A 15268-nucleotide genomic window follows, 5' to 3' on the forward strand; every position below is an offset into this window, starting at 1 on the left:
AACAGACAAAACTAGATTTTCCGGAGGAAAAAGCGCCAGCAGGAAGATCGAGATCGTGAAGAGACAGAGCAACTGTACCGCGCTAATAACACACGAAAGTTCTATGAGAAGTTAAACCGTTCACGTAAGGGCCACGTGCCACATCCTGATATGTGTAAGGACATAAACGGGAACCTTCTTACGAACGAGCGTGAGGTGATCCAAAGGTGGCGGCAGCACTACGAAGAGCACCTGAATGGTGATGTGGCAGACGACGATGGCGGTATGGTGATGGGGAAACGCGCGCAGGGCATAATTCTACCGGCTCTGGATCTCCAGGAAATCCAGGAGGAGATTGGCCGGCTGAAGAACAACAAAGCCCCTGGGGTTGACCAACTACCAGGAGAGCTATTTAAACACGGTGGTGAGGCACTGGCTAGAGCGCTGCACTGGGTCATTGCCAAGATTTGGGAGGTGGAAGTTTTGCCGCAGGAGTGGATGGAAGGTGTCGTGTGTCCCATCTACAAAAAGGGCGATAAGCTGGATTGTAGCAACTACCGCGCAATCACATTGCTGAACGCCGCCTACAAGGTACTCTCCCAAATTTTATGCCGTCGACTAACACCAATGGCAAGGGAGTTCGTGGGGCAGTACCTGGCAGGTTTTATGGGCGAACGCTCCACCACAGACCAGGTGTTCGCCATTCGCCAAGTACTGCAGAAATGCCGCGAATACAACGTGCCCACACATCATCTATTCATCGACTTCAAAGCCGCATATGATACAATCGATCGGGACCAGCTATGGCAGCTAATGCACGAACACGGTTTTCCGGATAAACTGACACGGTTGATCAAAGCGACGATGGATCAGCTGATGTGCGTAGTTCGAGTTTCAGGGGCATTCTCGAGTCCCTTCGAAACGCGCAGAGGGTTACGGCAAGGTGATGGTCTTCCGTGTCTGATATTCAACATCGCTTTGGAGGGAGTAATACGAAGGGCAGGGATTAACACGAGTGGTACAATTTTCAATAAGTCCGTTCAGCTATTTGGCTTCGCCGACGACATAGATATTATGGCACGTAACTTTGAGAAGATGGAGGAAGCCTACATCAGAGGTTCAAGAGAAGACAATGTGAGTCACCCACCGCGAGTTTGCATCTGTGTTGACGAAATCGAGATGGTAGAAAAATGTGTGTACTCGGGCTCACTGGTGACTGCCGAAAATGATACCAGCAGAGAAATTCGGAGACGCATAGTGGCTGGAAATCGTACGTACTTTGGACTCCGCAAGACGTTCCGATCGAATAGAGTTCGCCAGTTCGCCAAATGGCCTTTCTGCCAAACGATTTTTTCGGCCAAATGGCCAGTCGACCGAACGACATTTTGGCCATGTACCTTTCGGCTAAATAACGATGACGTTTTTCTTTTGCGTTTTTTGGTGTTTTTTCGAGTTCTTTATCTGATTTGTCCAGTGATAATTGGTAACAAAATGAGGTGATCTAGTCCTTAAAGCGGATGGAGAACATGAAATTAGCTCGTTATTGGTGGAATTCGGACGGCGAGTTGCTGGACAGAGTTGTGAAGGAATCTTCACACTGGAGGTTCGCCATACAGCGCATTTTGGGGCTCGGGCTCTTGAATGGGTTGTTGATGGACTGCTGAGCGATCGAGTCCGGATTACTTGGCGATAGAAAGCATCCTTGCCATCGAGTGTTGTTTGTTGTTGCGGGAGAGTTAATTGAGGATTTACTTTACTGGGTCAATTGGGGTGTGATACTGTGGGTCTTCGGCCTACTGGGGAAGGTTTGTTTTTGGAGTAAGCAGGTGGCCGTTTCATTGCGCCTTGGTGTGCGAGAAAGACAAAAATAAATACTCCGTTTCTAATTATACCGACAGAATCAAAACTAAAATTTTATTTTATTTTATTTTATTTTTTTTATTTGTGGCTTTGTGATAATATCAGAAACACGTGATAAATAACGAATTGCTCAGGATAGCTCTGGAAGAGTAAACTTAGTTTTTCGTGAACACTAGGAGTGATGTTCGCTTGGACATCGCAGCAAGCCATGCGCGCGGATGGTTGCTTTTAAATTTGCTGTTACGTTTTTTATCGTTTCCGGAAGAAATAGATTCGGCCGATGTATATATTTTGCATATGTACTAGAAGAAAAAAGTTTAAGTTATCTGAAGTTTGAGATTTAGTGACATTTACTCAAGTGTATTCTTATTAGATCGCGCGAAACCGTTTGTGTAATTTGTATACGCGGATGAATTTGGTGAAAATGTGTTTGAATGTGTGATAATACCAGGAAAATATAGATCAAAAACGAATTGCTCGGAATAGCGTTAGAAGAGTAGTGATTTTTTAGTTGACACTAGTTGTGGTCTTTTCTTTCTCAGTTCATTTATCTGAAATTTGATCAGTTTGTGTGAGATTGTTTCAATATGTTTTTATATGATTCCAAAACTAAATACGCGCTGGATTCTAAAATCCGGAAGTTTGTTAATGGATCCATTATCCAATTGATAATGGTAGCATCAACAGGCGGGCCTTATTGCAAGTGAAAGTGATCTCGGACTGGACGTGAGTTACCAGGCAGTCTGAAATGGGTCACTGGACCTGCAGTAGAGCTAACACCTTCTAACTCCCGGGCTAAAGCTGACTTTATTAAAGACAGCTTTCTTCCATAATACCACTGCCGGACAGTGGGGGTTGGATTGAAGATACACATACACATACAATGACCCCGTCTGTCAAACAACCATGACTTTTCCGGCCTTATATTCTATTCGCCCAAACGACAATTCCGGCAAAACGACGTGTTAGGGAAGAATGCTTTTACCAATTTGGCCGTATGTCGCTTTGGCTAAATGACAAAAATGGCTCTTCGTTGTATAACCGTTTCGTCCAAACGTTCATTTCGGCTCGATGATTTTTGACTTAACTTATTATTCGGCCAAATGGCTTTCCATCAAATGATCTTCGGCCAAACGACCCTTTTTTTAAAATTGAACTTCCGTAGAATTTCTTATGGACAATACAAATAATTATCTGTAGAAATTCCGTCAAAATTCCGATTTTATTCGTTGAAATACCGGCCAGTTTATCGTTATTTTTTTTAATGACGATTAAGTTCTGAACATTTTTTGTTAAAATTTTCGTAAAATTCACCGTGGAAAATTCGAACAATTTGCCGTTGAAATCCATTTTTTATGATGTCCACATTTTGATTAATCTTCCCCGAGAAATCTAGAAATATTTTCTGTGTAAATTTCGAAAAATGCTCAACCGAAACTTATGTGGATTTTCCTCACATTTTCCTGTAGAGTTTTGGAACAATTTTTCGTGAAAATTCTGAAGAATTTTTCGTGTGAATCCTATAGTATTTCCCACGGAAAACCCAAAAAAAAATCTTAGAAATTTCAAAGTACTTCCTTGTAAATTCCAGAGAATTCTCAAAACTTCAGAGTAATTGCCGTAGAAAATCGAAAAATAATTTTCAAAAGAATATTTTGGAGCAGCTCAGAGAATTTATGGAAGAAGTTTATCAAATTTTTGCGACGAAATTGAAAAGTTTGTCCCGTTGAAGTTTCGTAAACATCCTGAAAAAATGCAGAGAAAGAAACGAACGTAAGAAAAACTCCGCGCCGATTCGCGCCGCCGTCGTCGGTCAAAATTGTGACAAACGCCACAGCCGCCAATTTTCGGACCGGCGCACTCCTCTAGACCAAATGACATTTTCGGCCAAATACCTTTAGGCTAGATGGGCTTCGGCAAAATAGTATGTTCGGTCAAACGACATAATCAGCAAAGCAACTTTTAGTCTAGTGGCCTGCGGCCAAATGGCTTTTGCCAATCCATTATTTTCCGTTCAAAATTTCTATTTATAGGGAAATTCTTTGGATTTCAATGGGACACCCTTCGGATTTTCCTCTCGATTTTTTTTTGAATTTTTACGGAGAGTAAATTATATGGTATTTTTAAGAAAATCATGGGTATTCTCATTGAAAATTCTCTGGAATTTCAATGTCATGTTGTTTGTGGGCGTCTTCAAATTTGAATCGTTGGGGAAAATTATACATAGGCGGCGTGACGAATTCCAGAACGTCAGCGCGCCGATGGAAAAATGTCGGCGGCGGTGTGTGCCAAAACCTGTCGGCGGTGTGTGCCAAAACCTGTCGGCGGCGGCGGCACACACCTCTAGACACATAATGATCTGTTATGTCCTTTCCAGTCTGGATATAGAAAATCATGACTGCCGTTATTAAACTAGAAAACGACATTAGAGAAGCGCTAGACAAGAAGATGGCCATTTTACTGGTTCTTCTTGATTTCAATAAAGCGTTATAATCTATTGATCATAAGCAATTGTGTAACAAGTTAAAGTAGAATCCTTATAAAATTATTTCAGTCATATTTGTCCGACCGAATGCAATATTGTTATATTCATTTTGCATTATTTCGTCTCTTGGTAACGATGTATTTCTAGCCTGTTGATACAAAATCATTGGTTAACGATCATTTACAATCTTTTGTTATTGATGTACATACAATAATTTTACTATTTTGAGTTGTTTCAAAGTTTAGTGCTGATGTCCATTTACTTACTGTACTTCCATCGTCAGCCCCTATGACCGTAAGTGAATTAATCCGGCTTTTTCGCAACCCAACTTCACACGTTGCTGATTTTTTGTTGTTGCTTTCCCATTGACTGAAACAGCGAACACGACTGAATGAGTGAGGCTTCATTTTTCATGTGACGCCGCAGGGTTGCGATTGTATTTTCGCATCGAGTTGTGTTGTTACACTTTCCACGCACCCGTCCGTGTCATTTAGGATACCATGGCACTGTCATAATAGCTATTTTGTTGCACCCTGACATATTGTTGTGTTCCATTGCCCGATTTGACGCAATACTGCGTGGGAAAATTTATATTAATTTGAATGGTTGAACTTTCATTAGCGGAAACATCACAACGAATAAGGGGAAACCAGCTGTTCGCGCTCACAGATTGACATTGTCACGGGGGCTATTTAAGCGCAATTTACATTTCTGCCGTTTCATGACACCAACCAGCCAGAAGTAGCCAGCGTGGCTGGCACAAAGGGGATTCCGGCACGATCCTCAACATACATTCCATCATTGTGGCACATCAGCAGAAGACACACAACACTCTCTGACAGTCGAGGGCGCTATATGAAGGAAAAATAGCACCAATGATACGCGGAAAAATTTCGTTCCAGTTTCTCTTCCCCCTTCCAGCGTGCAATCACCAGTAAAAGACGATTGCATTTGAATCAATAGCAGCCACGTTGCTGAAGCGACACACTTGTTTCGTTTGTTCTTTTTTGCCATTGACGTAGCAAGGACTCGAATCGATGGAGATAGCAGCAAGGATCTGTTTTCTTATAAATCTTCGAGAATTTCTTAATCCGATTTAAACCATAACCTCATAGATTTTATATGTTGGGTGCGTATACGCTATCAATCTACTATACCCAACCAGCGACTGTAAAGAATCTTGCATTTTCCGCATATGCTCAGTTCTTACATAGGTTTTGGTGAGTTCTTATACAGAATTGTTAGAAATCACCGGTTGGGTGTATGTACTTATTCAAATAGGAACAAATCTCCATCGATATAACGCTACTGAACTGTTCACCAGTGTCGTTTATCATCTTCATTCTTTTGCATTACGTGCTTGTTCTTGATCGTCCTCGTCGTGTCACCTCGGCCAGCTGCTTCAACCTCCTGCATGCGATACGTTGTTGTTGTTGTTGGCTCGGAACGACACATCGCATATGCTTTCCTCGTTGCTGCAGTTTTTTTTTAGCTTCGGCAGCAGCGTAAATTTGAGTAAAATTTCCCATGCAATTGCACGAAGTTTCGCGTGTCTCAGCTTCAGCTCAGCTCAGCCCACCGGCATTGGTAGTCAGCTAGTCAATCTGTTATCAGTCGTGGTGGGGGGCGACGAAACTCCTTTCGTCGATAGAAATATGATTTCCACCCTGCTGTTTCGGGTTTGGCGGTGCTCTCTACTTCCTCGACGGTGAACGATGGTGGAAGGCACAATTTGTGCAAACGTGAAGACCAAGTCGAGGGGGACGTGTTCGTCTAACAAGTTTTTGCTTACGATGAAATTGATGTATGTGCAACACCTGTGTGCTCCAGTTCTCTCGAGTACAAATGCTCGAAAGTGCGCCACCAGTGCATACTTGGCTTCATGAAGTGGAATCGATTAAAGTGGGAATGCATTGTGATTGTTGTTTCGGAGTTGTGAATGCCATAGCAATTGAACAATTGAGTTAATTATAAAATGTTTTTCAACGATGAACAAAAAAAATCAATTGCATTAAGCACGTGGGAATCGAAATATGTTCTCAGAAGCGATATTTGATTGGTTCATGCATTTTTTTTGTTCATTTGGTTATATCACATATCTGCTTTTCTTATTAAAGAGAAAATCATCATCATCGATTTTGATTTTTTTCAATGTTTTTGTTTTTTTACTTATCATAAGACGAGTTTGTACAATTCCATTTAATTCTACTACTTTATTGTACCTTTGACCTCAACAAAAAGGTCGTCTTCAGTGTCTCGTACTTGACTCGACTTACGACTCTTGTTAAAACAAAATTTTTAAACGGAGAAGAACCGTTTGGCAAAAAGCCATTTGTTGTTGTTGGGTAGCCGAATGTGTCATTTAAATGAACAGTTTATTCGGTCAAAGCCTATGTAGCCTGACATTTTTTGGTCGAAAATGTCATTTGGTCGAAAGAGACATACGGTCAAAAATGTCATTTGGCACAACTCCTTTGTCTAAAGGAACAGCGATTGCCTAGCAGCAGATTTCGTTACATTTTTTCCTCTTTGCAAGTCCCATCCCCGGTTTGTTTGAGCTGTCAGATGCATACAACAGCCTTTTGTGTAGAAGTATTGGTATCTAATATAAAGTATTTCACCTGATTTATGTCTCACAAAGACTTTTCCACTTAGCCGAACAGCTTAATATTAAACAGTTATAAATATGTGTTTCAATCCCGGTATAAAAAAATATTATGGGAATAAGTTTACCAATTCGCGAATTGAAAGCATTTTTACTGTGCTAAGAAAAGCCTACACAGGACTGAAGAAAAGACCAAAAGACAAAACAAGCAAAAAGAAGCAACGTTTTTGCAAGTCTTTTCTGTGTTTGGCTGTATGTTGCTCTCTGCCAAAAAATCCTTTCCGACTAAATAACCTAGATGATGGTTTTCTATGGTTTTCAGATTAACGTATTATTTGGCCAAGTGGCATTCACTTAAATGGCTTCCCACCGAATGACTTTTGGGCGACGGCAAAAAGTCGTTTGGCCTAATAGGTCATTTGACCAAAAATGCCGTTTGCCGAAATGATCATTTGGCCGATATTTGGCCGAAAATGTCATTTAGCCAAATGGGTCGACATTTTCGACCATATTACCCGTTTAGCAAATGACATATTCAGCCAAAAAGCCCTTTCTCTCAAACGACCATTCCAGACGAACGGCATTTTCAGCCAGATGACTTATTCAGTCAAACGATTATTTCGGCCAAACGACATGTTAGGGCAAACGCTTTGGCTAAATGGAATTTCCAGCTGAACCGTTTCTGATCTAATGATCGTTTCAGCCAAATGACTCTCGGCTAGAGGACTTTCAGCTTGACTTGTTATCTGGCCAAATGGCTTCTCGTTAAATTATTTCCCTTTTTAATAATTTTCCGTGGAATTGCCTAAGAATTTATTATGGACAGTACAAAGAAATTCTCGAAAAATGTTCCATTCACATTCCAAAAAATTGTCTGCAAAAATCAAAAAAAAAATACGTGGAGGTTTTGAAGAAATTTAGTGGATATGCAAATTTCGAAGATTTTTTCGTGTTCCGAATATTTTTTTATGGAAATTCCAAACCATTTTCCGTAGAAATCCAAAGCATTTTTGTTGAAATTCACATCTTTAAAAATCTCTTGCGAAAACTCTTAAGAACTTTCCGTTGAAATTCCCAAGAATTTCTCGTGAAAATTCTAGAGATTTTGCCGTAAACACTCTTTAGAGTTTCTTGCGGATATTTTGAAGAATTTTCTGCGTAAATTTCGAAGAATACTCAACAGAAATTCCGAACAATTTTCCGTAGATATTCTGAACAGTTTCCTGTAGCACTTTGGAACAACTTTCCGTAAAAATTGTAACCGTTCGCAAATCGTCTGAGGGAATTAATTAAACCTTGGTGGCTTTAGCGCCACTCTCGCGTACGAGAGACCACCAGTTTGTTGGCTTGCCCGACTATTTTTGAGACAATTCCTCAGGGGGAATCCTCGAACGGTTGCTGGCTGAATGTTCAAAATCACCCGCTGAATCCTGGAAAACCACCCTAAAATCCCTTGCCCTGGTTACCCTTCTAATCACTTAAGCACAACAAAAAACGCAAAACCAAGAAAGGAATAGAAGTCCGAGGTGCAATCTTCCAGTGGGCGTTTGATGCTCCACACGATGGCGGCGTGAGCTTGTGTCAAAATGGCCGAACTAAAGGTGCGGAGGGAGTTGCGGCTGGACGGAAGGCTTCCGATTTGAAACCGTCGAGAGCGTCCGGAATAACCATTCCCTCGAACTAGTAGCCCACTTTCCCTTACGACCCGGCTTCACGTACCTTTCCGATTCACCGGGCGAGGACTAAAAGAAAGCTGCTAATTCTTGGTTCGGGTTCGGTTCAGCGTACGATAATTGGTGACGTACGGGAACCGCGCTCTCGACACCTGACCACCAGGGGGGTTGTAGCGAAATGGTGGTCTTATCGACAGTTTTAGGCGACTGTCGGGTGAGTTTCGCTCGACTAACTAAACGAACTTCACTCCCCTCCGTTTGACTACCTCGGAAGGCGGGCCTTAGCGGACACACAAGATTCTAATCGTAAATTTAAATTACCTTTTTTTTGTCTCTATATCTGCTCCGGCAAATGGAGAGAATCGCAAAATTGTCAGACGCACTGACCGAAATAAGCAGCTATCTGGAAGACACCAAAGATTCTGTTTCAAGCACTTCACTTTACCACTGTTCTCAATTATTACCTTCAGCAAACTTTGAAGGAACACGTTTCACTTTGTAGAAATCCTTAAATGGTTCGGAACTTGGAAACCGCGATACTTCTCTTCCTCTAGTGCGAGCGAAAATGAACGAGCTTAAGGATTTCTACCTTCAAGAAACCTTGAAGGACAATTACTGGTTATGTACACAGATTCAAATGGCGATATCAATTTGGCGCCTGCCCAGGATCGAGCAAATGGTTGAAAAAGAGCTATCTAGTTTCAGGAGCCATTACTGCACTCACTGAAACAGTATACCACTTTGCTTAGCCGAGACGCAAACCGCTCGAAATATTTCCTCACCCGAGACAGTCAAATAGAGATGGGCGAACGCTCACGAGCCGTTCATTTGAGCCGGTTCGTGAGAAAGAGCGAACGAACCACGGCTCTATAATTTTGAGCCGCGGCTCTCAAATGAACGGTCGCTGTGAAAATGAATCAATGGCTCAAAAATAACGACAGCTGGTTCCCTCGTTCAGTTTTGAACTGCTTGCAGGCTTGATTGGGCGATGGAGATTTGTAGATAATTTAAAAACTAAAAATAGCGACAGTCATAGAATTGAAGTGAGCTGATCACTACGAATAATTGATGAGTAGCTCAGCAAGATTCTAGATTCAAATGATTCATCGATTAATGCAATTATCAAAGGTAACAAGAATTTCGCTGAAACTCACTTGTCAGGGATAAGCATTTCGATGTTACGATGTTAAGAACGAAAAAAAAACTACCCGACTGAAATCGGAGGGCTAAGAGCATATACCTTCTCACAGTTGTCTGATTCTAAATATACAAGGATTTAGACGAACTTTTGACTTAACGAATTTCGAACTTAACGACTTAACGAATTTTTAAACAAGCAATAAAAACACAGATATCATAAAACAGTTTGCTTTTATGCTTCATTCGCAAAAAAAAAACTTTGTAATGAGTCAACGAGCCGCTCAAATGGCTCGTTCAAGTGAATGCTTGGCTCAGAGCCGCTCACCTAATTGAACCATTTTGCCCATCACTAGTTAATGTTTTAAAAACATTACGAAAACATCAAAAAAATGTTTAGAAATGAAAAAAATGATGAAAAAATTGCCACGCCGATTCACGCCGACCAAAATTGTGATGAACGCCGCCGTTGAATATTTTTGGACCAGTGCACCGGTGCTAGAGGGTGCATTCTGGACCGTTCTTTCCTACAAATATGTAAAGCTTTAAAATGTAAACCAATTCCACAAAACGGAAAACTTCTTGAAAATAGCATATAAATAACATTTTACCGAGAATAACATTTCTAATTTTCAAAATTTCCCTGAAAATGATATTTCTCCAAAAAAGACTTACATAATTAATGTATTCCAAAGCGCAATCTGTCTTCTATAATCATAGGATATTCTTAAACTTATCCTTTACACTTCTTTATTTTGCGGAATTATTGGATTCAATGGTGAAATCTTCCTTCTTCCAATCACTAGATGATCTCTAACCTATATGTTGTGGTTGTGCCCTTATTCTTATTTATCTGGTTAAACATAAGTAACGCAATCATCAAGTTGACCAATCTGTTTCATCATTTTACAATTATATCAACAACAACCAAATCAACCTGGCAACTCCGTGCAAGGCCAGGTACAAACAGCTAATAATACAGTCCCATCCCGATTTTGGCAACACCCGTTTTTGTCTACCCCCGATTTTGGCAACACCCGATTTTGGCAACATTTTTTTCCCGATTTTGGCAACAACCTCGAAAATATTGTTAAAATATTGTGTCAATTGCATAACGAGCCTTTTGATTCCAGTAATGGTAAGAGTTTGGTAACATGCAACCGTAAGGCTCTCGAGCAGGCATTGACTTACATCGGATTATGAGAAAAAATCGGGTTAATCTAAACCTACTTGACGCTCTGCCGCGGGGCAAGTTATGAGCTTCCTAAGATCTTTGAAATTGAACGTTCGATGATTCACCGTTCAATGATCTTCAACGCTCACCACTGGAAGCCGAGTGAGTGAAGCGAATCACTTAGTAACACAACAATGAGCGTCGTTCCGGTGCGCTAATAGCAGAAGCCATTCAATCATTCTAAAAATGAAGACCTCTATGAGTCTGTAACTCTAGTACACTGAATGGGAGGCGTTGATACTTTCTCTAGACTGTCTTATCGTTGCTTACATAGATACCTCACCACGGCTTGGATTGTTAAACGGTGTTGCTAATTGTTTATCACAGTAACGATCACCCCTACTCGTTGTTTGGCATCTATCTGAGTGAGGCAGTTCACTCATTGGCTATGGATGTAGCATAGATTGCAAAAGATCAATGGTCACAATGTTCACTCACACTTCCAATGCCTGCTCTCGAGTGTTCTGTTTGTGATGGCGAAGTATCAGAAGTGGCTCCTGTCAAGTTCCCATGAGATCGCTGGTGTAATTCTAACTGCTTCGAAAGACGAGTGATGCGTCACATGTGGTTTTATTATTATTTATTCAGCCTAAGGCCGGAGTGGCCTCTACGGTACATAACAGTCGTCTCCGTCCACTGCTGTACGTTACCAGTCACGCAGTCTACGGAGGGTCCGTAAATCGTCTTCCACCTGATCGATCCACCTTGATCGCTGCACACCTCGCCTTCTTGTGCCTGTCGGATCGTTGTAGAGAACCATTTTTACTCCAAGTGCGCGTTGGTCCTCCACAAGCATAGTCCAGATCTAGTATGTACGCTTTCCTGCCACGTTGCGTCTCCGAATTTGTCTGCTGATATCGTTTTCGGAGGTCAAGTGAGCCCAAGTACACGAATTCTTCAACCACCTTGATTTTGTCGAATAGCCGTTGACTTCTCTTGAGCCTACTTCGTCTTCAACGTCTTAATCACTAGTCCGATCTACTTTGCTTCCCTCTTTAGTCTGATGTAGGATTCTTCCATCTTTTCAAAGTTAAAATAAAGAAAGTAGTGCATGGAGAACGATGACCTGCAGTGAGCACCAGTAGGTTGACTACTATCGAGTGTCAGAGGTGGCATGCCGCAAATGGTCCTCCAGCTTCCACTTGGCAACACTATCACTCGTAGTGCGAGGTGCACATAGTGCTCATGGATCAATCATTGTCGCCTGAAATATTCCTGGGTTGAGTGCTAGGAGACCGACTAGTGCAAAGGGATTTGATTTTAGTGAGTCGAGTGTAGTTAACCCATACTCGCACTACGCTTGACCAATGTGCAGAATGCAGGTTTCCGTTACCATTTTCTAAAACAATGGAACGTCTTATGCCTTGCGTTCTTTTTTTTCCATAATGTCAGCAAAAATTGTGCACAGAACTTTACTCTCAGTCACACCGACCACAAGTAAGTTTGGCTCTATCAAAATCCATTTTATAAGAATCCGGAATTTGTAGCACATTTAGTCGTCTGGTATCCGTCAATTGGCTATTTGATTTATATAGTGAATTATGATAAAAACAAGCATTTTCGGTGGACTAAAATTTATATGAGATGTCAGATTGAAGTCAGCACTTCAATGGACTACTATATAAACGTTTTTTTACCACTACATTTTTTTGTAAGGACATGGCCGACGCTATTGTTAATTTCAAATATTGTTTATTATTATTTGTATTATGAAATTGGCTAATTAGTTACATTATTGTTTGATTACCATCCTTGAGTTTGTTTCAATTTTGTTTGAGCTACAATCTTCGAGTTATGAATAATATCGCAAAAATGACAATTATGATGCACGTGCATCACTTAAACACACTCCACATATTTTGTAGTACATATTCAAAGTATTTAGCTTCAATCATGCAAACAAAAACAAAATGGAAATTTTGTGTAAAATTTTTTTCCCGTTTTTGGCAACATCCCCATTTTGGCAACATTAAAATCCGGTCGTGTTGCCAAAATCGGGAAGGGACTGTATAAATAAACGGAAGATACATTTGTGGGTATTATTTTTTTTTGCATTTTCAGCTAAGACGTTCAAAAACAAAATAACTCCTTGCTTTTGGGAATAAAATTAACCTAAGTGAAGAAGAAAATCCTACATGTCAAAATAACATAATTTAATGGAATATAACATTTATTTATTTTCAGGTATGAACATGTTTCGAGCAGATGAATCCTCTGTAAATGTAAGGTAGGGTACAACAATAACATTCCTCAACATTGAATAACCGATGTATAGTGTGAGAATATCTACAATTTCTTCAAATGGGTCATATTTAATGGTAAGTACCTTGAAAGAAAACTGATAAGAAAACAAATCAATAAGTGATGTTCCAAAAAGAGGAACAATTAAGCCCATAGAATAGTAATGAAGTTAAGCAAGATATTCGAATTTTCTAAATATCATTTGAATTTGTTAAAACAATATGCCAGTGCAGCATGACGCGATTTTTCGGTGATCGGCAATGCCACCCGATTTGATGAAGAGACTATTTTTGGATATGAAAGCGCCTCACACGTCTCCAATGTTTGTTGGGTAGAACTAATAATGAAATAAATAATGTCAAATCTCAGGTGGATTAATTCCACATTCCGTATACATTTTAGCACGATTTTGTTTTTGTTTTTTTATGGATGTTGTAGTCGCCAAATGATGTATTTTAGCTGTTCTTCCACTTATCTTCCACTAATCTACCAACTTGTTGTACAGATACATGATATACTACCACGATTCAATCAGAAAATTATCTTCAAAATGTGAATTGATAGGTTAGCTAATTTTCTAGATAAATAGATAAATAAATAGATTGAAAAAGTTTAATTTTTGTAAGTTTGTAAATAATTTTAAAACCATGAGATCATTTATTCTCAATAGAATGTAATAATAAATAATCATTGTCCTAGCAAGTTGCTTACTAAACCAAAAAGTTCATCGGGATTTGCTTAACGTATGATAAGCCGTGGAGACAACAAGTTATTTGGATATTTTGATGACATTTCCTTTGACAGTGATTAGAAAAACCAGACCTGTACGCCGGTCATATTTCGGTGGCGACGGCGTGGTGGTCACTTTTGTCCCGGCGGTGGTCAGCGTGAATGAAAAAGATATGATAAGTGAGAGATTGAAGAAGAAGAAGAAGAATAAGTGAAAGATTCTCTCATTTTCCTTTGGATTCAAACCCAGTCAAACAGTCAATTGCCGGCGATACTAATTAATGTTATTTAAATTACCACTATTTTGTTATTCTCTAATTTTGATGAATCAAATTTTATCAATAAAAGTACGTTTATAAGCTGTTTTCCAGCAAATTATTTGCTGATTTTCAACAACTTTAACGGGAATCTCAGCAAAAACATGTTTGCTGCGGCATGGCTGTGTGAATCTCGGTAAAAGTTTAACATTTTGCTGAGATTTCAGTAAAAAAAAATAAGTTTGTAGGTATTCTTTTCAAAATCCATTCAGGTTCTCTTTAGGAAATTCCTTTAGTAAAACCATACAATATTCTTGCAGGAATTCATTCGAAACATTATTAAAGAATGAACTAGTTTCCGATGGAATTCCTAAGAGAATTTTCTATACAACTTTCCTAGGGAATTCCTGAAATAATGTCGAAAAGAGTTTATGAAAGTATATCCGGAAAATTTTTGAAGGAATTTCCGTAAGAACTTTGGGTGCTGAAGGAATTCCCGATGAAATCAATAGGAAACTTTTAGGAAAATTTCGAAAAAAAATCGAAATGGAGTATGTTGTGAAGGAATTCCGGAGAGAAATGTTTAAAAATTTCATCCTTAAGTTACCTATACTTATGATGGGTGTACGTGTTGTACGGAGCAAAACCGAATATAATGTTTTGTTCCAGGTCGCTCGCTCTTGGACCGCTAGTCGCCAGTCTCACTGCACGCCGGCCGCACGCGCATCTTCCTTGATTGCACACAGCCAGTGAGTGCGGTTCTGTGCTAAGCATGACTTTTGCTGATCACCTCTTGTGGCATACGCACTACATGTCTAGCCCACTGTAATATGCCGTATTTTATCAGGCTGCATTTTGACACACTTAGTACAACTCTTGATTCATGCGGCTATTTCCACCACACCGTCAAGTATTGAGCACAGTATTTTCCCAATTGAACACTCCGATAGCTCGATAGTCTGCATCTTTTAACGTATATGCTTCATGCCCGTACAGGGCGACTGGACGAATGAACGATGTGTACAGATCTAGTTTTGTCAGTGTCTGTAGGTAGCTTCCTAAAGTTAC

The 15268-nt window shown here is 40.1% G+C and overlaps 1 protein-coding gene across 1 annotated transcript in view; it reads left to right on the forward strand.

Moving 5' to 3' along the window:
* LOC134224508 (peripheral plasma membrane protein CASK-like) overlaps positions 1-13265 on the forward strand; it is a 666907-nt gene extending 653642 nt beyond the window's left edge. The window contains exon 13 of the mRNA XM_062703958.1: positions 13158-13265. Within this exon, the coding sequence (XP_062559942.1) occupies positions 13158-13163 (6 nt within the window). The 3' untranslated portion in view covers positions 13164-13265. The remainder of the gene's footprint in view (positions 1-13157) is intronic.
* Positions 13266-15268: the final 2003 nt, after the last annotated feature.

This window comes from Armigeres subalbatus, chromosome 1 (genome assembly GCF_024139115.2).
Source record: "Armigeres subalbatus isolate Guangzhou_Male chromosome 1, GZ_Asu_2, whole genome shotgun sequence".
Taxonomy (NCBI): domain Eukaryota; kingdom Metazoa; phylum Arthropoda; class Insecta; order Diptera; family Culicidae; genus Armigeres; species Armigeres subalbatus.